The 25,851-nt window shown below is 39.6% G+C and overlaps 2 protein-coding genes and 1 long non-coding RNA gene across 3 annotated transcripts; 1 reads left to right on the forward strand and 2 right to left on the reverse strand.

Annotated features, from left to right (window-relative positions):
- Window positions 1-750: 750 nt before the first annotated feature.
- atp6v1d (ATPase H+ transporting V1 subunit D) lies at window positions 751-2,938 on the reverse strand. Its single transcript, XM_077510724.1, has 8 exons — window positions 2,714-2,938; window positions 2,088-2,205; window positions 1,937-2,016; window positions 1,756-1,868; window positions 1,571-1,674; window positions 1,434-1,500; window positions 1,286-1,364; window positions 751-1,214 (listed from the first exon to the last, which is right to left on the reverse strand). Exons 1-8 carry the CDS (start codon window positions 2,752-2,754, stop codon window positions 1,070-1,072), a joined length of 747 nt encoding a protein of 248 aa, XP_077366850.1. The 5' UTR covers window positions 2,755-2,938; the 3' UTR covers window positions 751-1,069.
- On the forward strand, window positions 2,889-11,928 carry eif2s1b (eukaryotic translation initiation factor 2, subunit 1 alpha b). The gene is made up of 8 exons (XM_077510723.1): window positions 2,889-3,115; window positions 5,175-5,417; window positions 5,483-5,562; window positions 5,638-5,789; window positions 10,993-11,099; window positions 11,290-11,387; window positions 11,456-11,599; window positions 11,668-11,928. The coding sequence occupies exons 2-8, from the start codon at window positions 5,177-5,179 to the stop codon at window positions 11,791-11,793; spliced, it is 948 nt and encodes a 315-aa protein (XP_077366849.1). The 5' UTR covers window positions 2,889-3,115; window positions 5,175-5,176; the 3' UTR covers window positions 11,794-11,928.
- An 11,371-nt stretch (window positions 11,929-23,299) lies between these two features.
- On the reverse strand, window positions 23,300-25,770 carry LOC144010402 (uncharacterized). The gene is made up of 3 exons (XR_013281196.1): window positions 24,815-25,770; window positions 24,631-24,709; window positions 23,300-24,546 (listed from the first exon to the last, which is right to left on the reverse strand). It is a non-coding gene; the product is annotated as an uncharacterized LOC144010402 (long non-coding RNA).
- Between the last annotated feature and the right edge of the window lie 81 nt (window positions 25,771-25,851).

Here is a 25,851-nt window from a genome sequence, read left to right on the forward strand (position 1 = left end):
TAGGTCACGATTGGATTCGATACCGATTAATCCCGATATGAATTTACAAGTGGATTGTTGCAATTTTTTTTACTCAAATTTAGAAAATACCATTCAGTCAACTTATACATGTACATTGTAAGATTTGTACGAAAATGGATTATTTATTGATCTCAAACTTCAGTCTTATAACTGTAAGCTACTGTATTTAACAAACAGGTTGTAAAATTTTTCATGTTTGAACAGCGTTGAAATAAAATATTAAGGCTTAATGTGCCATTAATATAACATTCTTCCATGCTTAAGGTGTGAAATTTAGACGTTTTGTTGAATATTTTTCCATCAAAAATAGATATTAAAAAATCGATTTGGCTGCCTATTGAATCGATTCGAGAATTGCGTGCTGTAGTATCACGTTATATTGCCGAATCTATTTTTTTTAACACCCCTACTTAATAATATTTACAAGAGGAAACTTAGATATTTTTTTTTTTAATTCAAGAATTTGTGTCATTTCACGAGATGGGAGGAGCAAGATGGTCAATGGTTTGGACAGGCATGTATGGGATATCAAGTCATATACTCAGATCAGTGCCTGTGCCACGCTGCTGCTGCTGCATTGATAAGAAACACTTTGCTGGCTCCCAGTCAATGTGCGCATGTTCCATATGTTCTGCTCAGTCCAAATAGGTAACCGAATGTAACAGTGTGGTGGAAAATGGTCGCCAGGATCCGGCTCAGTTGAGTTTCGTGAAGCCCCAAGACAACAAATACCGTGTACATCTTTTATTTGATTACGTGTTGAAATGTGTGTTACAGCAAGGTAAACATCTTTTAAATGAGGTAATGGCACTCTCACACACTCTTGACTTGCACAACCATTTGAACATTTACAGCATTCAAAAACATTTATTAATCACAATTTACTTTTGAATGTAATCTTTAGACGTATATTGAAAGATGATTCCAGTATGACGCAACGGAACAAGTCACAACACACAAACAACAACTGCCTTCATGTGAAGACTTCGACGTCGCCCTGATAGGCACGGAATAAATAGATTGAAGGGTTGCCTTGGCAACAGGGCGTTTACTCGAAGAGCAGGTCTTCATCCGTCTCCTCCGTCAACATGTTGGCCGGCTCTGCGATGGGGCCCAACTTGGCCAAGCGGGCGGCGATCTCCCGCTCCGTCCTCTCTCGCAGCTGCTTCTTCTTCTCCTGGATCTTCTTCAGCCTGAGAGGACGACCAATGAAACTTAAGACGTCGAAAAGTAACCAAACAAGGACCCAAACGAGGACGCCGACCTGTAGAACTCCTCTCGTTCCCGCTCATCCAGCTCCGTAATGATGTACGTCAAGGTGCGGTCGATCCGAGGTATGATAACTGTTAAAGGACCATGATTAGTCTTGAAACTAAAATTTGGGATTAAACATTGAAATTGTTAACGCTTACCATGCTCAATTGCATTCACACGGCGGTTGGTTATCTTGATGGCCTCATCCAGGGTGACAAAAGATGTCTGGGGCCAAAATGTGATAGAATTTTGTATGGTTTTCAAATGTACCCCACTCTGAAAGAGCGCCCCCTACCTGTAGGGAGGCCAACTCCACTAGCAGCTCCACAGCTCTCGCGTAGTTCCTCTTCAACCTGGAGAGCTGCTCTCCTCCTCTGGCTAGACCAGTCAGCTCATAGCCTGACAATCACAAACAGGATGTCAACAATCCACTTGATGAAAAAACAAATACATATTTAATCCAAATATTATTTTACTTACTATCACCGCCTTCTTGGTAATGCTCAAAAACTGGAAGAGTGACACCTGCCACGTTGTCTTTTTTGGCACGCACCTTCACTTGAGCTTTGTTGACATTCTGGATGACTGTAGTGCTGTGGACACACAAAAAATGTATCACACAAAACAAACTCATTAAAAAAAATAATAATAATAATCTTACCTGAAGTCACCAGCTGCGAATTTGGCTTCAGCCAAGGAGAAAGCCGCCTCTCTCATCACCTCCCCCATCTTGGTCTTTGTCTGAAAACACAGTAAGTCCTTAACGAGTGCACTCCAAAAACATTTTACACTACTTCTTATTAACAACTAACTTCGATAATCTTGCGAAGGATTTGACGGAACCGCATGGAGAGAGCGTCCGACTTCTTCTTGAGCAGGTTGCGGCCCGTCTGCGCTCCTTTCATACGAGCCTTCATGATGGTCTGAGCCCTGGAAAACAGCAATGCAATGACACCCACATAACTCTTCAAAAAGATATAAAAGTTTATGTTAAATCCAATACTGTAAATCATACCATGCAGTTACTGATTTCAATAGTGCACACGTTTTATAACTAGGATGTATCCAGCTGTGTTCAGAATGAACCAATCACATTCAATCGTGTTAAATGGGAGTCTATGATGAACCGCAATATATATCTTTAAAATCTTTAATGGTTATGACTTTCAAAATTCAATCTAATCGTTGCACAAGAATATGTAATTGAAGTAACAGGGTTATATTAATAGAAAACGTCACATGACGATGTCTCTTCCTCTTTTAAATTATAATGGGGGAAAAAACAAACAAACTCAAAACACATTAGATCCCAACCTAAAAGTGCATGAAACTCGTGTTTACGTGCACAAAGCTTGACGCGTTAAAAAAAATAAAATGGCTGTTATTTGTGGTTAGATGCTAAACGGTATTAGCAAGCGTAGCTATCAAACAAGCTTACATTCTGGATGGGAATACGTCGATCCTTTCCTTTCCAGACATCCTGTCGGTTTTCTGATTAGCTGGATCACGAAGCAGTAATTTGCCGATATTTTGTATGCAACGGAAACAAATATAAAGCTGTTCGTGCGAGATTCCAAGCACAGGTTGAAATGATCTTGACAGACTCTTCGGCCGTAGATCAGCTGACCTCCGCTCACGTGACTCCCAGTGGTCAGCTGTGCGCATGCACGGATGGAAAAAACGGACGATCTTTTCCGGGTCGAAAATAGCGCAGCCGTGAATTCGAGCTAACAGATGCTAGTTCTCTATCACTGAAAGGAGCCCGAAGGGACCAAAATAGGACATTTAAACACTCAGTGAATCGCTTTAAAGGCTTTTCTTATCCAAACACATGACACAGGTGAGTTTTAACGGACAAAGCGGACGTTTTTGATGGCAAGTGGGCGATGCTAGCTTGTTAGCCGCGCTCTCCTGCATGTGCCGCATGTGAGCTGAGCACCCGGCTACTAGCTACAAGCTAATAATGCTAGCAGTTTCTTTTTCAATACAGTACTGTACTCGTATTGTGTCATTGTCTTGAGGTAAGAGGACACCATTTATACGTTCTGCGTATGGTAAATATTTGAATGTTCGCATTTGCGTTTGTCTCATTGACCTCTGTGAGAAATCAAGATGTTTAGACTTTTTCTGTTGCATCATCTTTAGTCCGACATAAACTGGAATTTTCCAGCTATTGTTTATATTCATAGACATATTGTGTTTGACTACTCTGGGATTTTTTAAGCTTAATATCACAAAATGCACGTACGATGATACAAAATGTAAATTGTGACAACGAGGAATTTTCAACACCACTTTTTGTTTCTTTTTCAAACCGATATCAGTTCGGTACAGTACTCAGTTCTCCAAGTACCTATACCACTATTTTTGATACATACACCCCAGGAAAAAACTAAATAGTACAATGTGACATTTTTTTTACTTTAAATCTCATGACATTAATGTCAATTTTATGTTCGTCTAATTTTAAAAATGTCTGCCCTAATCACAGTACATAATAATCATAATACATACATAATAATAATAATGATGATGATAATGTGATTAATTGATTGCAATGTTGTCAACTTGAATTGTACACTTGTAATATAAAGGGTATCAGATGGAAAAACCAACCTACAGGGTTTTAATAGTCGTTTTTATTTTGTTTTGAATTTTTAAAATTTATTAGTTTTTGTTGTATTTGTTTATATTTTGCTTTGTTTGTTTTTTTTTTATTGTTTTTTTTTTTTCTAAATATACAGTCAAACCTTGGTTTTTGAACATAAGCATTCCAGAAGGCTGTTCTAAAAGCGATTTGTTCGAAATCCGAAACAATTTTTCCCATTATAATTAATGTAAATAATTTTAATCCGTTCCAAGTCTAAAAAAAACTATTTCCAAGTTTTTTTTTTTTTTTTTTTTTTACTATTTTTACACCATAAATTGCACTGTATACTGTTTACCATAAATAGAAAAGGGTTGAAATAGACAGTTTTATTTTAATAGAAGATATCCTATCTAAAATAATGGGAAAAAAAAATACAAAAATTTCGTCTTTTTTTATTTTTACCAACTGTAACATACAGAACATTAAAGATTACACTAGATCCTTTAGCCACATCACTTGCTTGTAGCTGGTCTTTATTTTTACGAATGGTGCTTATCGTCGATTTTGCCATCCCAAACTCCTTCGCTAATACAGACACGCACGCCTGATTCATATTTTGCTATTAAGTCTTTGCTAAATTCAATAGTTCTGCATACTACTTTTCTCTTTTCTTCACCAGCTTTACCACTTGCACTTGCTTTCTTTGGAGCCATGATTAGGGGCTGATATACGATGCATTTGCGTAAATAACAGTGAACAGGTCTGCTCTAAACGAACTTTGAACACGAATGTGCTACGGAGGACGCATCCTGGGCATTCGAGTTAGCTCGGCTCCTGAGTGAGTCGCGTTCAGGTACGCTCAACTTTTTTCAGTTTGGTCAAGAGCCGATTTTTTTGGACGAGTTCTGAGATGTAAAATTCTCAAATTTTCTGGTCGAGAACCGAAGCGTTCGAAAACCGAGGTTTGACTGTACCAATAATGCATTTTTCAAATGTAAGATTGGGGGAAGAGCAGTCACTGATTTATTGAGTAATAAAGGAACAAAAACTAAAATTCTCAAACAAGTGTTCAACATGAATTCTTATTAAAATAAAACTCAAACGCTAATTTTGGTGTAATTGTAGTTAGTTTTAGCAAGTGGGAAAATGTTTTTTAAAAAGTATTAATCGTACATAAAAAATGTTATCACACAAATTTTATAAACAAAAACTATATCCTATATAACTATATCCCTTTAATATCATTGAAACTCGAGGTGGGTGTGGACTGTAGTTTGCTCAACTCATATATCTATATTTTTTGAAATAGCGATGCCGGGGCTCAGCTGTCGATTCTACCAGCACCGCTTCCCGGAGGTGGAGGACGTGGTGATGGTGAACGTGAGGTCCATCGCCGAGATGGGCGCCTATGTCAGCCTCCTGGAGTACAACAACATCGAGGGCATGATCCTCCTCAGCGAGCTGTCGCGTCGGCGCATCCGCTCCATCAACAAGCTCATCCGCATCGGGCGCAACGAGTGCGTGGTGGTCATCCGAGTGGACAAAGAGAAAGGTGAGCCAGGCGCCCCTCGTGTTCCGCGTGAAAGGGGCGCCAATTTTCCGCTGCTTCCTCGCCAGGTTATATCGATCTGTCCAAAAGAAGAGTTTCACCAGAAGAGGCCATCAAGTGTGAAGATAAATTCACCAAATCTAAAACTGTGAGTGACGTTTTATCATTTGAAATGAGAGCAACTCGTAAAGAGATTGCGCTTTGAGTTTTGCCGTGTGCGCAGGTATACAGCATCCTGCGGCATGTGGCCGAAGTGCTGGAGTACAGCAAAGACGAGCAGCTGGAGAGTTTGTACCAGCGCACGGCCTGGGTCTTCGACGAGAAGTACAAGCGGCCGGGATACGGCGCGTATGACGTCTTCAAACAGGCCGTGTCGTAAGTGCTTGCCCTGGATGCGCACACGCCGACAACCTTTGACCTTGACCTCACTTTGTCATGGGGGCAGGCCATTTTTGACCTTTATTTTGTACTAAACGACAGCATTGTCAAACCAAATCAAATCTTCTGCCTGTAATTCATATCTTTATTCGAAGCATTAAGGCAGTGGTGTCAAACATGAAACTGGAGTTTTTCACAAAAACATGGACCTTTATTAAAAAAAAAAAAAAAAAAAAAGCCTTACTATACATTGTTGTTAAAAAAAAAAAATAAAAAGACATGGTCGTCTTAAAAAAAAAAGCGTTACTATACATGGTTGTTAAATTTTTTGGAAAAAAACGACATGGTCATCTTAAAAAAAAAAAAAAGCCTTACTATATGTGGTTGTTAAAAAAAAGAAAAAAACCTTACTATACATTGTCTTAAAAAAAAAAACACCTACTACATAGTAGTTAAAAAAAAAAAAAAAACTACTATATATGGTCATTTAAAAAAAGCAACTTACTAAACATTGTCTTTTTAAAAAAAAAAAGCCTTACTATACATGGTTGTAAAAAAAACAAAACAAAACAAAAAAAAACCTTACTATACATTGTCTTAAAAAAAACAAAAAAAACACCTAACTATACATAGTAGTTTACAAAAACTTACTATACATGGTCGTTTAAAAAAAAAAAACTTACTATACATTGTCTTAAAAAAAACACAAAAAAAAACTATATACATAGTAGTTTAAAAAAAAATTACTATACATGGTCATTTAAAAAAAAAACTTACTATACATTGTCTTAAAAAATAAAATAAAATAAAAAAATACCTAACTATACATAGTAGTTTTAAAAAAAACTACTATATATGGTCGTTTAAAAAAAAAACTTACTATACATTGTCTTAAAAAATAAAATAAAATAAAAAAATACCTAACTATACATAGTAGTTTTAAAAAAAACTACTATATATGGTCGTTTAAAAAAAAAAAAACCTTACTATACATTGTCTTAAAAAAAACCTTACTATACATGGTTGCATTAAAAAAAAAACTTACTGTGCATTGTCTTAAAAAAACAAAACAAAACACCTAACTATACATAGTAGTTTAAAAAAACTTACTATACATGGTCGTTTAAAAAAAAAAAAAACTTACTATACATTGTCTTAAAAAAACAAAAAAAACAAAACACCTAAATACATAGTAGTTTAAAACAAAATTACTATACATGGTCATTTAAAAAAAAACTTACTATACATTGTCTTAAAAAATAAAATAAAATAAAAAAATACCTAACTATACATAGTAGTTTAAAAAAAACCTACTATACATGGTTGCATTAAAAAAAAAAAAACCTTACTATACATTGTCTTAAAAAAAACAAAAAAAAACACCTAACGATACATAGTAGTTTAAAAAAACTTACTATACATGGTCGTTAAAAAAAAAAAAACTTACTATACATTGTCTTAAAAAAAAAACAAAAAAAAACACCTAACTATACATAGTAGTTTAAAAAAAAATTACTATACATGGTCATTTAAAAAAAACCTTACTATACATTGTCTTAAAAAATAAAATAAAAAACACCTAACTATACATAGTAGTTTAAAAAAACTTACTATACATTGTCTTAAAAAAAAAACACCTAACGATACTTAGTTTAAAAAAAAATACTATACATGGTCCTTTAAAAGAAAAAAAAACCTTACTATACATTGTCTTAAAAAAAAACAAAAAAAACACCTAACTATACATAGTAGTTTAAAAAAAACTTACTATACATGGTCGTTAAAAAAAAAAAAAACTTACTATACATTGTCTTAAAAACAAAACAAAACAAAAAACCTAACTATACATAGTAGTTTAAAAAAAATTACTATACATGGTCATTTAAAAAAAACCTTTCTATACATTGTCTTTAGAGATCGACCGATAATCGGTCGGGCCGATAATCGGGGCCGATATTTGACATATTGGTACATATCGTTATCGGTCTGTTTTATTAATCTGACGGCCGATATGAGCGATCCATTTAAAACTCCGTCTTTTCGCTTCGAATGCAGCCCAGAGCGTCTCTGTCTGTTATGGAGTCCAACTCCAGCAATGTAACGCCCATAGCAGCATTTGATTGGTTAGCCGTGCAAGAGCCAGAACCAATCAGTAGTGTATGCCTGTATCACAGTAGCCGGTCACACACGCACCCACGTACACAACGCGACAGACACATGCTTCGAAGGTAAGTTAAAAGAGAAGAGACTCCGCCGATCGTTTCACCATGATAAGCTAAACACATTGAATTATGTTGTGTATTAAATGCACTATATGAATGGAGCTGCATTGCCTTGCATTGAATCCCCGCTAGCTAACAGTGGTGTGTTCAGCTTAGCATGTAGGCTAACACCCAGTAGCTAATTCGCTACTTGAACTACTCGGGGAGGGAATCACACACATTTTCACTTAATTAAGTAAATAATGTTTGTTAGAAAGGTTCCAAATATTAACAGTTGTCATTATTATATTGTCTAGTTCCATGTTAAGAGTAGAGTAACGTCATTATATTTACCTCTCGTGACGCACACATTGCATTCTGGGTCACGTCCATTACTTGTTGCATAGCGGTTATTATGCAGTGAGATGCCACAATGACACTAAATAGCGTTTAGTTACTTTATATTGTGTTTATTTGTCGCACTGGTTTGCCATTGTGTGCCTTAAGCTTCGACGTCGATTTGATTGACAGCTCGTTGTGCACCTCGTTAAAGTCCGCTCCGTAACAAATTAAGTGTCTCAAACACCGTTTAACTACACGAACGTGTCCTCTTCCGTATGTTTGGCATTAGTAGAGAAGTGCACTAAAGTATAGTGTGCTTATTTGCTCGTTTTGTCTCTCTTTTCACGTCATGTCTGCTGTGAGTTGGGACATTATGCTCTCAATGGATGCCACTAATATGTAACATCTACGGCCGTAGTCGGCTGCAATTAATGTTCAGTGATGTAATTTCGTTACGTGCCTCATACTTTGAATAATGAGCTCATGTTTGGTGTGTTGTATAACTTTCTCGTGTGTTAGTAACTATTCATGTGGACAGCTAAGACAGTGCTTGTTAATGTGAATTAGCAATGTTGCAGCCCAGTTATTATTTAGACAAGTACATCTGTGCCATTAAGTGATACAGTACAGTACAGTAGTGAGAGAATAGTGTGCCCATATACACACACGTGTCTATAAGTGTAAAACACATTAAACAGCAGAAACTGGCAGCGGTCCACCGCAACAATGTCTGTTTAACCAAGTTATTCTTACTATTATTATAACCAAGTTATTTTACTCAACCCTTTTTCTGCGTTGATTGGGGCATCCTAAGTGGCAGTAAACTACATGATGAAGTGTCTTTTGACAGTTCTCTTGTAGAGAGGAGTAGCATGATATTGCTGTTCTCGATTTAAGATCCTCAGCTTATCAAAACTGTCTATATGGTAACAATAACAATAATCATAATAAGGTCTACAAGAACTGTATGGTGTTCAGGGATGAATAGTTTTTCTCATGGAATTTTTTTATTTATTTTTGCTGTAGTAATAAGTAATGCCACAGCTGATGCACATTTTGAATGACAGGGTTCCTCCTATTACTTCAAAATATAAAAATATAACATTTATAGAATAAAACTACAAGTATCCCAAATGCTATAAAAGGTAATGTCACATTGGCCCCCACATTTAACTCCCCCCGCCACCAACGTCTTATTGCAGATAGAAGGATGTAAAATGAAAAGTGTAGTGTGAGAATCCATTGTAAAGAACGGTTAGGGTTTGCATTATTCAAAAATTTGGTGCCAACATTTTAACTTTTACTGCAAATGAATATCGGCTTCAAATATCGGTTATCTGCCTCCTTGACTACCGATAATCGGAATCGGTATCGGCCCTGAAAAAAGCATATCGGTCGATCTCTAATTGTCTTAAAAAAAAAACTTTAAAAAAAAACACCTAACTATACATAGTAGTTTAAAAAAAAACTACTATATATGGTCGTTTAAAAAAAAAAAAAACTTACTAAACATTGTCTTAAAAAAAAGCCTTACTATACAAGATTGCATTAAAAAAAAAAAAAAACCTTACTATACATTGTCTTAAAAAAAACAACTTACTATAAATTGTCTTAAAAAAAAAAAAAAAACACCTAGCGATACTTAGTAGTAAAAAAAAAATACTATACATGATCGTTTAAAAGAAAAAAAAAAACTTACTATACATTGTCTTAAAAAAACACCTTACTATACATAGTAGTTTAAAAAAAAACTACTATATATGGTCGTTTAAAAAAAAAAAAAACTTACTAAACATTGTCTTTAAAAAAAGCCTTACTATACAAGATTGCATTAAAAAAAAAAAAAAACCTTACTATACATTGTCTTAAAAAAAACAACTTACTATAAATTGTCTTAAAAAAAAAAAAAAAACACCTAGCGATACTTAGTAGTAAAAAAAAATACTATACATGATCGTTTAAAAGAAAAAAAAAAACTTACTATACATTGTCTTAAAAAAACACCTTACTATACATAGTAGTTTAAAAAAAACTTACTATACATGGTCATTTAAAAAAAAAAAAAACTTACAGCATTGTCTTTAAAAAAAAAAAACACCAAACTATACATGGTAGTTTAAAAAAAAAAAATATATATATACTATCTTACATTTTTAAAAATATATTACATCATGTCATTAAAAAAGTCTTATATACAGCTTGCCATTTTAAAACAAGTCTTACTATATATACACATTATGCCATCTAAATGAATAGAAATAGAAAGAATACATAATTGAATTTTTAAAAATGTTTAACACCCTTGCATTATTAAGGAACAAAAAAAGTTATTTTATTCATTATAGGATTTTTTTTTAATTAATCAGCCAATTAATGGTTATCTGATTTGTTCTGCCAAATATAATTAGGCCAGAAAAAAAATCCATGTCATAATTGAGATATTACATAAAATGAGGTTAGAACAAAAGAACCATGGCTGAACACTGAAAGCGCTAAAAAAAATATGAAATCAGCATTCCTTACATACTTTTGACAGAAATTGCAAATGGCAACAGCTGAAGTGAATTCTCACACGAAATGTACTGCCAATTATTACGTTAACAGTGTTTTGTTTGGGAACATGCGACTTGTTAATTGGATGTGTTGCGTTGATGCAGTGATCCTTCCATCCTGTGTGACCTGGACCTGACAGAAGAAGAGCAGGCCGTGCTTATTGACAACATCAACCGGCGACTCACTCCGCAGGCTGTCAAGATCCGAGCAGGTGACAACTAAAAATATATATATATATATATATATATATATATATATATATATATATATATATATATATATATATATATATATATATATATATATATATATATAGATATATATATATATATAGATGTCAGCTATAACATCACTTGGATTCATGACACTTTTCTTTTTTTTTTCTTTTTTTTGTCTGTCAGACATTGAAGTGGCGTGTTACGGCTACGAGGGCATCGACGCCGTGAAGGAAGCGCTGAGGGCGGGACTGGGGTGCTCTACAGAATCCATGCCCATTAAGGTATAACATCACCAAACCACACATCATGCGACAAGATGGCGGCGAAGTAAGCCCAAACTCCCATTTAGATCAACCTGATCGCTCCGCCCCGCTACGTGATGACCACCACCACTCTGGAACGCACGGAGGGCCTCTCCGTCCTCAACCAGGCCATGGCGGTCATCAAGGAGAAAATCGAAGAGAAGAGGGGCGTCTTCAACATCCAAATGGAGGTGAGCCAAGACGTCGGCGATGATGTCACACGCACAGGTGGGAGCGTGAAGATTAACTGCGCTTTCAGCCCAAGGTGGTGACGGATACGGACGAGACGGAGCTGGCCCGGCAGCTGGAGCGGCTAGAGAGGGAAAACGCAGAGGTGGACGGAGATGACGACGCCGAGGAGATGGAAGCCAAAACTGAGGATTAGAGAAACATGTCCAGCAAATAGGAGCTGCTGTTAAAAGTGCCTCGTTTGGACTATTAACAGCAGTTTGGGGTTTAAATCTCTTGACACATTGAGTCGTTCAAGGGCATGACATGCTTTTTTTTTTTTTTTTTTTTTTTTTTTAAATAACATCACAGTGACCTTCAAACTAGTCCATGCCGTTGTAAAAAAAAAAAAAAAAAAAAAAAAAAAAAAGCCTAGTGACATTTACCCCCTGGGTGTTTACCAATAGGATCTACTTTTGTCTGTTCGCTTGGCATCAATAAAAAAAATTAAAAAAAAATCTTGACCTCAACGTGTCAGACATCTCATTTCACACAATCAACACGTTTAACCCTTGTGGCAAAAATAGACTTTTACCCCTTTCTCGGTAATAGCGCCAACAGTTGGCGCCCCCTAAGAATTGTGATAACTCAGTCATTTATGAATATTTTTTTACTGCCGACCACTCAAAATGTTCAGTGGGGTCATACCTATCGATACATATATAGTTTTTATTTATTTATTGATTTTGGATGCCCTCTATGGACAATAAAAGCAATAGTGCGCTATGAATGAAAATAATTATGATGTGTGTAATATATAAAAACAAATCCAAGTTGGAATATTTCATATCATGTCATTAGAGCCTTGAATATGTTAATGAATCATAACATCAAATTTTTTTGGAACACTCAGTTTTTTTTAGAATGGCAATTTTCATACTTTTACCCCTCTCTCGGTAATAGCGCCAACAGTTGGCGCCCCCTAAGAATTGTGATAACTCAGTCATTTATGAATATTTTTTTACTGCCGACCACTCAAAATGTTCAGTGGGGTCATACCTATCGATACATATATAGTTTTTATTTATTTATTGATTTTGGATGCCCTCTATGGACAGTAAAAGCAATAGTGCGCTATGAATGAAAATAATTATGATGTGTGTAATATATAAAAACAAATCCAAGTTGGAATATTTCATATCATGTCATTAGAGCCTTGAATATGTTAATGAATCATAACATCAAATTTTTTTGGAACACTCATTTTTTTTTACAATGGCAATTTTCATACTTTTACCCCTCTCTCGGTAATAGCGCCAACAGTTGGCGCCCCCTAAGAATTGTGATAACTCAGTCATTTATGAATATTTTTTTACTGCCGACCACTCAAAATGTTCAGTGGGGTCATACCTATCGATACATATATAGTTTTTATTTATTTATTGATTTTGGATGCCCTCTATGGACAATAAAAGCAATAGTGCGCTATGAATGAAAATAATTATGATGTGTGTAATGTAACGATTATCGGCCGGTTGTAACTTTTTGCAACCTCAGTTCCAAAGGAATTGAGCTCCTGTGGCCTGAACATGCCACTGTGGGGGGGTGGGGAGCACAAGAACATCCCCCACAAACAGACAAATGCTCTGATTGACACGCGCACGCGCACACACACACAAATCAGGACTGTAAAAGCCTTCTTAGAAACTTGACTTTCTTATTTTGCAACAGAACAATGAATTATGAAATGTTATGTTTGCCATTTGTGAAATGTTGACTCCATGAAATGTCATGAAAATGTTCCATTGCAGTGGCAGATTCTCCACTAAACTTTCATGTGTATGCACGTTTTAACAGTGTAAGCTAGGTAACATTTCATTTGAGGTATTCAATTGTACGTGTTGCATTGATTGAATTCTGACCTTAGAATTTCAACAAACATGGGATCCAGATTCAATCTGATTAGTCTCTACCAAAACCTTCTCTAAGCTGGTAACTTTCCACTGTGGTCTCACCGGCCCCCCTGGTGTGGAGGCCGCCGCCTTCCCAATTTAAAAGCACACTCCCTGCGTGCTGCTCTCTCTCTTCCGCTGCTCTTTTCCGCTGCTTTGGCTCCCGCTTCTTCGCTGCTCCTTGGCTCCTTCCTGGTCTCCATCGGTGCGGCTGCCAGACAAAGGGCTAGCCCAGCTAGCTTAACCTCCAGCACACGGCAACGCACAGAAGCCATCGCGTGTTGCGACAGGCGCAGCGAAACACGCTGCTTTTGGTCCCTGCACAAGGCTCAAACGGATGGTGCCTTTCGAGGCACACCAGGCCTAAACCAAAAAGGGCCTCTCCCAGCCAGCAGGTTGACCCCGTGACGCTCAGTTGGCCAGCCGGACGACCTGTCTCTCCCTCTCCTGAACTGAACCTTCTTCATCCCTTCTTCAAACGAGCTTGGCGAGTCTCCATCCAGGGTCCTGCTTCTCAGACCAACCCCATCTGTAAGTGCAACTTTGCAGGCCTTTGCCCTAGTACAAATTGGTGCAAACTAGGTTGATTGTGGGTCCCATGTTGGTTTGATTTAAGAAGTCTATCACCTTGGTTAAGACCGTTTCTCTTTTCTTCTTTTCTTCTCCTTTGATTATTTTTTTTATTATTTTAGTTCTCGTTTCATTTCCTATCATAGTAGTTAGTTTTGCTTCTTGAAATTCTAAGTAGATTATCCCACCTAGGTTAGAGAATAAACGTGCACAAAACTCAACCCCTGGTTTACTGTGTGTGTGTTTCATCAATTTATAGTGACCTCTAAGCTGAACAAAGAACTCACAAAATTGTAGTAAGGGCACAACCTTCATTTTAATGACTGATTCAACGAGGTTCTCATCTGTTATCCTGATAAAATTATCAAAAAGAGATGTGGTGCTCCGCAGGCAAGCTCAACTTAATTTAAATATTAAGTTTGAGTCTCCTTCAATTAATGAGCCAATTGATTATTAATTTAATAATTAACAATTATTGATTTAATAATTAATTGGACCGATTTCCCTTACATAATGGTGCCCCTTTGGTGAGGCCAATTTATGTTACATATTTTGTGAAACACACACATGTAACAATCCAAAAACAGCTTAGTGCAGCGTGTTCTTCTGGGAAAATTTCAGCTCGTTTCTATAGCAACCTAACTAAAACTTTATGCCAGAGCCAATCCGCTGTATAAAAGCAGTGTATTTGAAGCGCTAAATAACAGTCTAACGACTAGTTATTGAGAAGAGAATGAATTTGTCGACTATGTGAATGTTACACACACAAAAGTGGAAGAGTAACAATCACATTTTTTCTATTGCATGCAAAACTTTTTAGGCCTGGGAATGCTTTTTCTAGCTCGTCACGAATTCTGATTGGGTTAAAAATACATTCCAAACCTCACGTGGCGCAATCAGCTTAGCTACCTGATTACGTTACAAGCCTTTAGGCTGAGGAAATAGTCTAGTGCACGAAATTCTGCATTCAGACCACCATTTGAGTCACAGCACATTTCTCAAGGTGTTAAGTTGACTCCCTTTTGTCGGGTTTAGCGTAAAGCACATGGTGCTAAAACTGCTAGCCTTTTGTGTAAAACACATGTGTTAAGATCCGCCATCTTTGGAGGCATATCCTTAACTTAACTGGGATTCAGGTAACCACCCCTTGAAACCAGTCGACCAATAAACTAATTTGAGGGGCGGGCCCAACGGCCAGACTTCCAAGTCGCTCCTCATTTGGCTGTGGCCCCCAAGAGGATCACATCTCACCACGTGACCCCCCACTGAGAGCCCACTCTCTGCCAAATTGTAGCACTGAACAACTAGTTATACAGTTCGCTTAAATTGTTGAAATTAGATTTCCATCTGATTAACACTAAAGTGTACTGTTTGCTTAATACTCATATTGCTACACGGCCAGCTGCCAAACTACAGCTAGTATAGTTGATTCCTGCTTTCTAGCAACTAACGTGTGAAGAGGGACACATCGCAGCCCCCTCCCCCCCCCCGTGAGCCTACTGTCTGCCTTCTTCAACATCGCATTCAAAGCACTTTATAATTTAAATAATCAAGTTACCGTGATTTGAAACTAATCGAGGGATTTAAATTACTACTGTACCGTCCTAACCTATGATTCTTACTGGATTTAAGACAATTTAACATCACGTGTCTTCACCACTCTTAAACGTTACATTATAATATTTTTCCTACTCCTGTTTCACCAAGTGTTAACATTGAGTTTAGGGTTAATATTTTTGTACGTTTTGCACTTTTTAATCTTCATTAATTCCGTCGTGTTTAATGAATTAACACCGTCTTACAGGAAGTAGTAGTTTTCTCTTTCCCCTCGACGCGAGTCCTTAGTATCGCGATATAAACCCGTGGGAATTAAAACGTTTCCGTGGTTTCCGCTCCTTGATTTATTTAAATTATAATTATTAGTGTCTTCTTGATAATTCGGCGTCAGTGCCGCGCATAATAACACGCGCGATTATCCGTAAGGAGTGAATTTAACGTGTTTGACAGATTGACAGCTGGCGACATACGCACGCGCAACTTCCGGTGACATGCCATTCATTGACAAAGTTTACGTTAGCTGCGTCTTGCTAACAACTTTGCTTGCCAAGTGCTACGATTTTAAAACTTGTGCAAGGTATTTAAACACTCGTTTTAAGACACATTCTGTGTCACTTACGAGCGACGGAGTTGTTTTGTCTATGCGGTAAAGTCATAAAACTTTATTGATCGAACAAAAGTACGACTCTATACTACACACAGGAGCCTCGTTGCGTTTTAAACGCCGACGGCGTCCTCCTGTGGCTATTCACGGTACCGCAGTCGAGGAACTTTTGCTAACAAAATTAAAACGCTTGATAACTTTAATTATTGACTTACCAAAGAGTTTGCTTAAATAATTAACCACCATTTTCAAGTACTTAATTTTGTTTTAATTAAAAGCAACACTCAACCAGTAGTGTATAGCTTTTCTCGTTGTAGTAAAAGTGTTTACCCAATTTTTAGGCACTTTTGGAAACCTCTATTGAATTAAATGTAATTTTAATTTAATGTGACTGTCCTTAGTAGACTTTTGTTTCCTAAAACCTGTAACCTCAAATGTATGCTGTGGTTAATAGTAATTTAGCAGACTAAATTGCTTAACACAATACTTTGTTGAGGGTCCTCAATTATTTAATGCATTGCCATTTAAAATAATTGGTAACATATTTGGATACCATCCTTTAATCTGTGCCTTAATAATTTTGGTAAAACATTTTGAATCAACTAATTGAGCCTAAAAAGCTAATCTTTAAGCATTTTCAGCATTGTCTAATTGGCTAACAATTAGTCCTTCCAAATTGAGTAAAGTGAGCTTACGCATACCTTTGATATCATAACGCTACTTTTAACAATGGATGCTTTGGAAAATGCCCTTGCGACCGTGACTAACAATCTCATTCCAGGCTATGCCGACGCGACAGCCAGCGCTAGCGCAGAGATTCTTGACACCAACATTGCGCAACTCGTTTGCGACGCTCAACAAGGGTCGTTAACCCACGAAGATATGGCACAAATCCTCAGCCGACTAATGGTGAATTTAGTGGCTAGGTGGAAATTGAGTGACCATGAACTCGAACAAGTGAAAAGCGTTCTGACAGCAGAACAGCAAATTCATGCCCAAGTTAGCAGCAAGCTAACCGAGTTGGAAGCATGGTTGCATGAATCTGACCGCGTGGACTTGGGAAACCAAGTTACAAAATTGACACAGGAACTCAAAGTGAGTACACAAACTGCCCGCACGCATGAACAAAATTGGCATAATGCCACATCTGAAATTCGTGAGCTAAAAGAATGCATTGCAGAACTATCAAATCAGCACACTGAAGCCCATTGGATTGATCTCCAAACTGATCGTGAATTTGATAAGTACTTGCTAGCTCTCGCGAATGATGAAATTGCGGAATTAACTCAAAAGATTAGACTTTTGAAAAATGAACGCACTGAAGGAAAAAGGCAGACGTTTCGCTTGAAATCTCAGTTGATGGCAATGGAAGAAAAACTCCGGCGATTGCAGCATCCATCCTTCAACACTGGCCGGGATGACGAGTCATCCCAGGCTGAATCGAAATTGCAGCAAGTCCCACAAGGTAACACCAGGTGTCCATTGACACCGTCCCAAACCACTGCTTTGGAGGTCCCCGTTCAGGACCTGTCTCAGGTGAACTCTCCTTTGCATTTTGATCCACTTGTGGTGCACGCACCTGTTCCTTTTTCAGACGCTGCCACGTTGTCTGATGTGCTGCAGACTTCCTCTGCAAATCTTGGACCTGTTTCTCAGCCACCTGTGCTACTTCCGCTTCCTAATCGCTCCATGGCAAGCACGGCTCCAAGGGCTGCTCAACACACACAGGGGCCCCCTCCCTCTGCAGTGTCACTGAGAGGAGCAAGCCCACCTGTCTCTGTGCTTCTACCAAGAAGCACACTTCTTGTTTCGGCACCCCCGCTAGGCGCCACGCCTTCTTGTGTGTCTCCAGTTGCTGCCAACCTTCCTTCTCCTGCTCAACAAGCAGATGCTTCTTCACCTCATCATGTGGCGCAACCAGGCATGTCTACAAAAGAGTTAGACACGATTGCCAAGCACATTCAGAAATTTCAGCCAAAACAAGATTGCTCTGATAACACTTCTGTGTACCTCAAAGACCTTGATTTTCATTTGAGGAGATTCCCACAGGCAACAACGGAAGACAAGATTTACCTCATGAAATTGACGTCCACTCGAGAAGTAAGTGATTGGATCGACCGCCAGCCGATCCACATCTTGAATGATTATCGAGCACTGTGTCACGCATTGTCTCGTGAATTTGATGGCCCAGTATCAGCAATGAGCTTTCTTGCTGCCTGGTCAGTAAAACAAGGCCGAAAGGAATCACCCAGCCTGTATTATAGTCGCCTGCGCAAGGCATACTTTGGGCATCGTAACGAACCCAACATGGAAGAACAGGTAGAATTCAAAACACTATTTTTGAACAACCTCCACCCAAACACAAGCCGCCTCTTGGGCGTGACAACTTGTCCTCGCACGCTAAGTAGCCTAGAGCTACGTGAACTTGCATCCAAGGCCTTTGTGTTTTTACGCGAAAACGCTGCTAAATCAGTGGAATCCTCTGTTTACCATGTTGCAGGTGGTTCAGACGAGGTCGAACGACAGTCCGAATCACAGCAAAGCGACGATGACATCGCCGCTTCCCCATCAAATCCTGCACAACGGCCTCAAAATGGTTCTCATCAGAAGCACCAGTACGGCCGCAGTGCACCTGCGCGGTTGAGTCATAGCTCCAGCCGTGGTTGTGAACGGGAGAAACCCTTTGCGAAAACAAAACCTCGCAAAAAGAAACCTCCCCGCACAAATAGTCCTCAGGAGCCCCCATCCACGTCAGGTGACTCCTCAATTGACAGCAACATCTGGACAAAAGTTCTTGATGGGCTGCGCAAATTGTCCAACGACAGTCAACCGACAGCCATCAATGAGCCAGAGGTGTCGGACAACACCGTTCTTTCAGTCCAACTGGATCCAGCACCTTCTTTGCCTTCTGCCAGTGCACCTGTTACCGAGTCGAATCAACCATTCAAACAGCTCTTAGGTAACCTCAAGATTAAAGGTGCATCGCGTAAGTTCTATTTGAGGACGACACTTGAACAAACATTAGACTATGACGCTTTGGTTGATCCTGGCGCTGACATTGCAGTAATGTCCAACACGCTCTTCAACCAACTTCAAGCCATGCTGAAGAACAGTGGCCGGATGCTCCGCCTCAACCACTGCTCATTGGAGATCGGTGCGTTTGCACTGACTAACACCCATCTGGACTCCATGGCAACGTTACACTGGACGATTGGACCACACAAATTGGTCCACCCTGTGTACGTGTCTGCTGTGGAATCAGTCCCGCTCCTCATTGGTCAAGATCTGCTGGGCCGCTTCAAGCCCCTGATAGATTACGACCGACGCAAAATCTGGTCACAGGTGCGGCAGCCTCTGCCAGCAGCACCGCTGACCAAAACTGCCAATTGTTATGCGGTAAGCCTAACAGAGCCTTCTTGTGAACCTGTTCTGAGTGTACAAAACTCACACCAGGACTCTCACCCAGCTCAAGGGGGGACCATGCCTGTTGTCTCCGAGATGCCCTCAAGAGGTCACCTTCGCAACACCAGCTCTCCCCTCGGCCAAGTTGAACATCCCACTCAGGGTGTACAACTCTGCCACCTTACGGAATGCGACTTGGATTGCACCTCCGAGCTACGCATGACACAAATTGAGGCCGTTGTCCTCACTTTTGAAGCAAACCATTCAGCTTCACCGCGGACTTTGAACTTGAAATCGCACTTGAAATTGTCATCGAACAACCCAAACAACACAGTGGTTGTTCTTTGCAATCTGCTTCTGAGCAATTTGTTACCCACCCTGCCCACCCTTGCAATGCAGATGGTGCGCACCACTGCCCTGCCATTTACTGCCCCCGCTTTCGCGCCTGCAGTACTTCTTTTGGGCCACACGTTGTCAGCCTTTGTGCTCAACAACACTTATCTGATTTCAATGAACTTGCAGTCCATTGTTCTTCTCTTGCTTTTGCTCATTGTGTGGCTCACCGCCGCCGCGTGCCTTCCTCGTTCGCCTGTCGACGGCTCACCTGTTCATGCCAAGACATTCGCTTTTGGGGGTCACCTTTTGCTTCCTGTCATGGGCTTTCTTCTTGCTCCTCCGCGGACCGCACATCTCTGCCGTTCGTGGCTCCACATAGCCGAAGGGGGGGTCATGACATCATACGCCCATGACATGACACATAGCTGTCAAAGGGAGGTCATCACAACAGGACTGGACCAGCCAATCAGGTCCAACCTCCATGACCTCACTTCCTTGGTTACAATTGAGGGACGAACCTCGCCCACCTTTGTTGACCACCATCAGCAGGTACAAGATACACCTGTGATTCTTCCTGTGGTTCATCCAAGATGACTTGGAGCTTTTAGCTCCCACCCATCAGGCACCTATGGGTGCATTTGCCTTTCCAACTGATGCAGGACCCAAACGGTCCCTTCCCAAACAGTGGTTTCAGACACCCTGGCGCCTAATGGCTAACACATTTTTGCTGCTGTTGTGTATGAATGCGCTAACGACATATTTAAAGTGGCTAGGGCCAAACCTAACCGCCATAACGCCATTGAATAGCCAATTAAATTTGTGCTTCACCCATTCGCACACCTGCACTCATACGTATGACACCATGTGCATAAACAAACTTCCTAGAAAGTGTACAGTGACTCAAATGATCTTCAGCAGACTCCCCAAACGACTAAAGCGATTGGTAAGAAATGTGCTTTTAGCTACTGCTTTTATTAGCTTCTTATTTAAAATAAGAACCTTAACTGTTAACGCTGTTAGTCCAAACACCGTTAACTTTAAAATGGCAAAACACGCGAGTCATGACCGAGATTCCTTTTGCCTAACAACGCGTAGCAAACAAATTACCAATCTACCGTCTCCCGACAAAACAACCAAAAGGACTACGCTGGTCCTCAATCTGCCTAGCATCACGCTAAGCTGAACCAAACTAACCACGAGACAGTTTGTTTCTTCTCGGTGTCCCAACCAGAGCACGCTCACACGCAAGGTGTGACCGCGCTGAGACTTGACATGCTGCACTAATCTGTTTGATACATCAACAGCTCAGTTGTGAGAACGTCTTCTCGGCCTGCATGCTCCCTTAATACAGCTTTCTTTTGCCCTAGGAAGATCCAAAGTCATAGTAAGAACCGAAAGTGCCCCCTTTCAGTCACATTGACATGACATTCCTACACAGGCCTTTAGACAACTATTGGACTTCTATTTTTCACTCTCGTGTTCTTCTCCTGTTGCGTCTGTTACTTTCCCCTTCCACTCTATACACGACACGTTGTGTAGACCTAGAGGGAAAGATAACATCATAGCCAACTGCCGAGTCTAGCTTTAGCAAAGGGAGGGGAGGGGTGGGTTTGCACCAACTTTGTACTCTGGTAACTGCATTGTTGTGCTTCACCTGTCCACCTGCCGATGCCACGTCTAGAAGTGCCGACCGAAACGTTCTGTCGAAGAACGTTTCCATCGCCAAAGGGAGGATCTGTAACGATTATCGGCCGGTTGTAACTTTTTGCAACCTCAGTTCCAAAGGAATTGAGCTCCTGTGGCCTGAACATGCCACTGTGGGGGGGTGGGGAGCACAAGAACATCCCCCACAAACAGACAAATGCTCTGATTGACACGCGCACGCGCACACACACACAAATCAGGACTGTAAAAGCCTTCTTAGAAACTTGACTTTCTTATTTTGCAACAGAACAATGAATTATGAAATGTTATGTTTGCCATTTGTGAAATGTTGACTCCATGAAATGTCATGAAAATGTTCCATTGCAGTGGCAGATTCTCCACTAAACTTTCATGTGTATGCACGTTTTAACAGTGTAAGCTAGGTAACATTTCATTTGAGGTATTCAATTGTACGTGTTGCATTGATTGAATTCTGACCTTAGAATTTCAACAAACATGGGATCCAGATTCAATCTGATTAGTCTCTACCAAAACCTTCTCTAAGCTGGTAACTTTCCACTGTGGTCTCACCGGCCCCCCTGGTGTGGAGGCCGCCGCCTTCCCAATTTAAAAGCACACTCCCTGCGTGCTGCTCTCTCTCTTCCGCTGCTCTTTTCCGCTGCTTTGGCTCCCGCTTCTTCGCTGCTCCTTGGCTCCTTCCTGGTCTCCATCGGTGCGGCTGCCAGACAAAGGGCTAGCCCAGCTAGCTTAACCTCCAGCACACGGCAACGCACAGAAGCCATCGCGTGTTGCGACAGGCGCAGCGAAACACGCTGCTTTTGGTCCCTGCACAAGGCTCAAACGGATGGTGCCTTTCGAGGCACACCAGGCCTAAACCAAAAAGGGCCTCTCCCAGCCAGCAGGTTGACCCCGTGACGCTCAGTTGGCCAGCCGGACGACCTGTCTCTCCCTCTCCTGAACTGAACCTTCTTCATCCCTTCTTCAAACGAGCTTGGCGAGTCTCCATCCAGGGTCCTGCTTCTCAGACCAACCCCATCTGTAAGTGCAACTTTGCAGGCCTTTGCCCTAGTACAAATTGGTGCAAACTAGGTTGATTGTGGGTCCCATGTTGGTTTGATTTAAGAAGTCTATCACCTTGGTTAAGACCGTTTCTCTTTTCTTCTTTTCTTCTCCTTTGATTATTTTTTTTATTATTTTAGTTCTCGTTTCATTTCCTATCATAGTAGTTAGTTTTGCTTCTTGAAATTCTAAGTAGATTATCCCACCTAGGTTAGAGAATAAACGTGCACAAAACTCAACCCCTGGTTTACTGTGTGTGTGTTTCATCAATTTATAGTGACCTCTAAGCTGAACAAAGAACTCACAAAATTGTAGTAAGGGCACAACCTTCATTTTAATGACTGTTTCAACGAGGTTCTCATCTGTTATCCTGATAAAATTATCAAAAAGAGATGTGGTGCTCCGCAGGCAAGCTCAACTTAATTTAAATATTAAGTTTGAGTCTCCTTCAATTAATGAGCCAATTGATTATTAATTTAATAATTAACAATTATTGATTTAATAATTAATTGGACCGATTTCCCTTACAGTAATATATAAAAACAAATCCAAGTTGGAATATTTCATATCATGTCATTAGAGCCTTGAATATGTTAATGAATCCTAACATTAAATTTTTTTGGAACACTCATTTTTTTTTACAATGGCAATTTTCATACTTTTACCCCTCTCTCGGTAATAGCGCCAACAGTTGGCGCCCCCTAAGAATTGTGATAACTCAGTCATTTATGAATATTTTTTTACTGCCGACCACTCAAAATGTTCAGTGGGGTCATACCTATCGATACATATATAGTTTTTATTTATTTATTGATTTTGGATGCCCTCTATGGACAATAAAAGCAATAGTGCGCTATGAATGAAAATAATTATGATGTGTGTAATATATAAAAACAAATCCAAGTTGGAATATTTCATATCATGTCATTAGAGCCTTGAATATGTTAATGAATCCTAACATCAAATTTTTTTGGAACACTCATTTTTTTTTACAATGGCAATTTTCATACTTTTACCCCTCTCTCGGTAATAGCGCCAACAGTTGGCGCCCCCTAAGAATTGTGATAACTCAGTCATTTATGAATATTTTTTTTTACTTTCAACCGCTCAAAATATTCAGTGGTATCAGAAAAAAAGTCAACAAGTCACAACAACTAGAATAATTTAGAATTGACAGACTTTATATACCTCAAACCCACACCAACAAACAACAAACTACTGAACTCTAACAACAAACAAGAATCAATTTTTTTATTTTTTTTATTTTTTTACAATTTGAGCATAGTTTATGGGCATGCATGCTTTTGGCAAAAGAAAATGCCACATTTGTTGCACTTGTTTGACACATGAACTCGCTTCTTGCAGAGGCCACAGAGCCCACGTTTTGGATTTTGCACTGTGGCCGCCACTGGGGCCGCTGTTGAGCACTTGTTGCAGCATCAGGGCTGCTGATCCTGGCAGCATGAAGTGTCAAGAAACTTTATTTGTAGGCGACCACACTATTTTTTGTCTTTGTCAAGCCATTGTGTGCTGACCTGATTCTCCTCTTGCTCTTCCACTGTTTGTGCTGCAACCTCCTCCTCATCAACCTCCTCATCATTCTCTTCCTCCTCTCAATCCAGTGGCTCATAGTCATTATCATTATTGTCAGATGTCAAGTTGAATGAAAAATCAGACTCCAAGCCTCCTTGTCACTATCTGCTGAGTCGGTCAGATATTCCTCCTCCAAAACCATTCTTACTGCCTCCTCAACTTATATGTTTCTTCTTGCCATCGTTGCTCAAGTTAGTCACAGGGAGTAAACTGGCCTCTGAGCCGTTGAACCCTTTATAAAGAGTTGTGCACAAACTTGAACGTTCGAAAATTCAAACATTCTACCAGTAAGAGTTCGGATTCGGTAAACACTTACATTTTGTTTTTATTCGCACGCTGCAGAGTCTCACATCCAATGCATTCAGAGGCCTTTGAAGTGCATGCAAAGCCGCTGTCTGCAAGCGAGAGTTGTGTACAAACTTGAACGTTCCCTCAACCAATTGGAGTAGGAAAAATTCAAACATTCTACCAGTAAGAGTTCGGATTCGGTAAACACTTACATTTTGTTTTTATTCGCACGCTGCAGAGTCTCACATCCAATACATTCAGAGACCTTTGAAGTGCATGCAAAGCCGCTGTCTGCAAGAGACCGCCGCCATGATATCCACAGAAGTGGCACCAAGTTACTTTTTTGTCAATTTGGCACATTCATTTCCTTTACCAAAATAAAAGCATACCAGCGGACAATTCTGTTACGCAACAAGCACGTAGAGAATCAAACCTTTGCGCGTGCGCGTGCACGTGCACGTGCACGCGCAGACAGGCACGCGCAGACACACATGCACGCGTGCAAACAAAATTATTTTACTTTTACAAACAGTAAGTACTCGTATTTTAGTAAAACACCGTCGTATTGTCGAATCGAACACGCATCGTGCGTGCGCGAGCACACACGCGCACACACGCGCGCACACGCGCGCACACGCACCCCAAAAAGTGCATGTGAGTACACACAACACACTCACACAATAGCCTGTTCATCAATATTCACCGTGCAACTTTTCTTTTTTGTGCAAATAAAGGGGACTTTGCATTGAGCTCAGTTCAAGAAAACGATAAACGGTCCTCTGGCGCCACCTACTGGATTTTGGCTTTTATGATTTTGAACACACATTCAATACATTCTGGCCGTTGATGACCCTCTACTGAAAAGATTAGGCCTTGTCCGGGAGAAAATGCACAAAAAAACACCAGGTGTACAGTGTGTCCAAAAGTGTCCAAAAATGACATTTATAATGGGACATAATGGAGACAAGTATTGTCTAAATACCAAATGAAGGGCTGAAAATGGACTTCCCCACATATAACAATGACAACACAAATTTTTAAATGGTGGATGGTGCCATTTTGAACTTCATCAGATTTTGACATTTTTTGGAAAAATTCAGCCCTCTAACTCATTTTTTGCTATGCTTTATCTATGATAGTATGACTGCAGTAACAGCGAAACGCCAACAGTTGGTGCTATACTGCATGAGGGTTAAGCCATCACTGAATTGGGGGCTTGACAAAGTCAACAAAAACTACCAGTAGTATA

The sequence above is a fragment of the Festucalex cinctus genome, chromosome 21 (assembly GCF_051991245.1).
Source record: "Festucalex cinctus isolate MCC-2025b chromosome 21, RoL_Fcin_1.0, whole genome shotgun sequence".
Lineage (NCBI taxonomy): Eukaryota > Metazoa > Chordata > Actinopteri > Syngnathiformes > Syngnathidae > Festucalex > Festucalex cinctus.